Source organism: Nestor notabilis, unplaced genomic scaffold, assembly GCF_000696875.1.
Source record: "Nestor notabilis isolate BGI_N333 unplaced genomic scaffold, ASM69687v1 scaffold10991, whole genome shotgun sequence".
Classification (NCBI taxonomy): Eukaryota; Metazoa; Chordata; class Aves; order Psittaciformes; family Psittacidae; genus Nestor; species Nestor notabilis.
The window spans coordinates 262-692 of NW_009916100.1; the positions used below are offsets into that span (position 1 = coordinate 262).

At 61.9% G+C, this 431-nt stretch overlaps 1 protein-coding gene across 1 annotated transcript in view; it reads right to left on the reverse strand.

Annotated features, from left to right (window-relative positions):
- Nucleotides 1-431, reverse strand: part of VPS52 (vacuolar protein sorting 52 homolog (S. cerevisiae)) — a gene marked incomplete at both ends in the record, with an annotated part of 3,238 nt that overhangs the window by 254 nt on the left and 2,553 nt on the right. The window contains 2 exons of the mRNA XM_010024444.1: nt 84-196; nt 292-357. Coding sequence (XP_010022746.1) covers nt 84-196; nt 292-357 — 179 coding nt within the window. The remainder of the gene's footprint in view (nt 1-83; nt 197-291; nt 358-431) is intronic.

Genomic DNA, 431 nt, shown 5'->3' on the forward strand with positions numbered 1-431 from the left:
GGGGGGGGGAGAAGTGTGAGGCCCCCCCCCCCCCAGAGCGATGGGGATCCCCCAAAATTAGGGGGGGGCCCCCCAAGTTGTCACCTTCCTCCCCACGGAGCCGCTCCAGCTGCCCCTTCTCCAGCAGCGCTTCAGCTTCCTTCACGAAGGCGATCATGCCTCCAAAGGGAGGGGAGAGGAGTTCCTCGATGAATTCCTATGGGAAAAGGGGGGGACTCCCCCCAGGTGCCCAATGAAGAGGGGGAACCCCTAAAGTTGAAAGGGGGACCCCCAAAAGTGAGGGCAACTCACCTGGGTGCGCGCAGAGAGGAGCTGCTGGAATCCTTCCACCTCTTTGCTCTCTTCCACCGCCCGCTCCTGAAGTTGGGATAAAGGGATGGGAATACCTCCCCCCTCCCCCCATTTTGGGGGTGTCCCCTTCAATTCTGGGG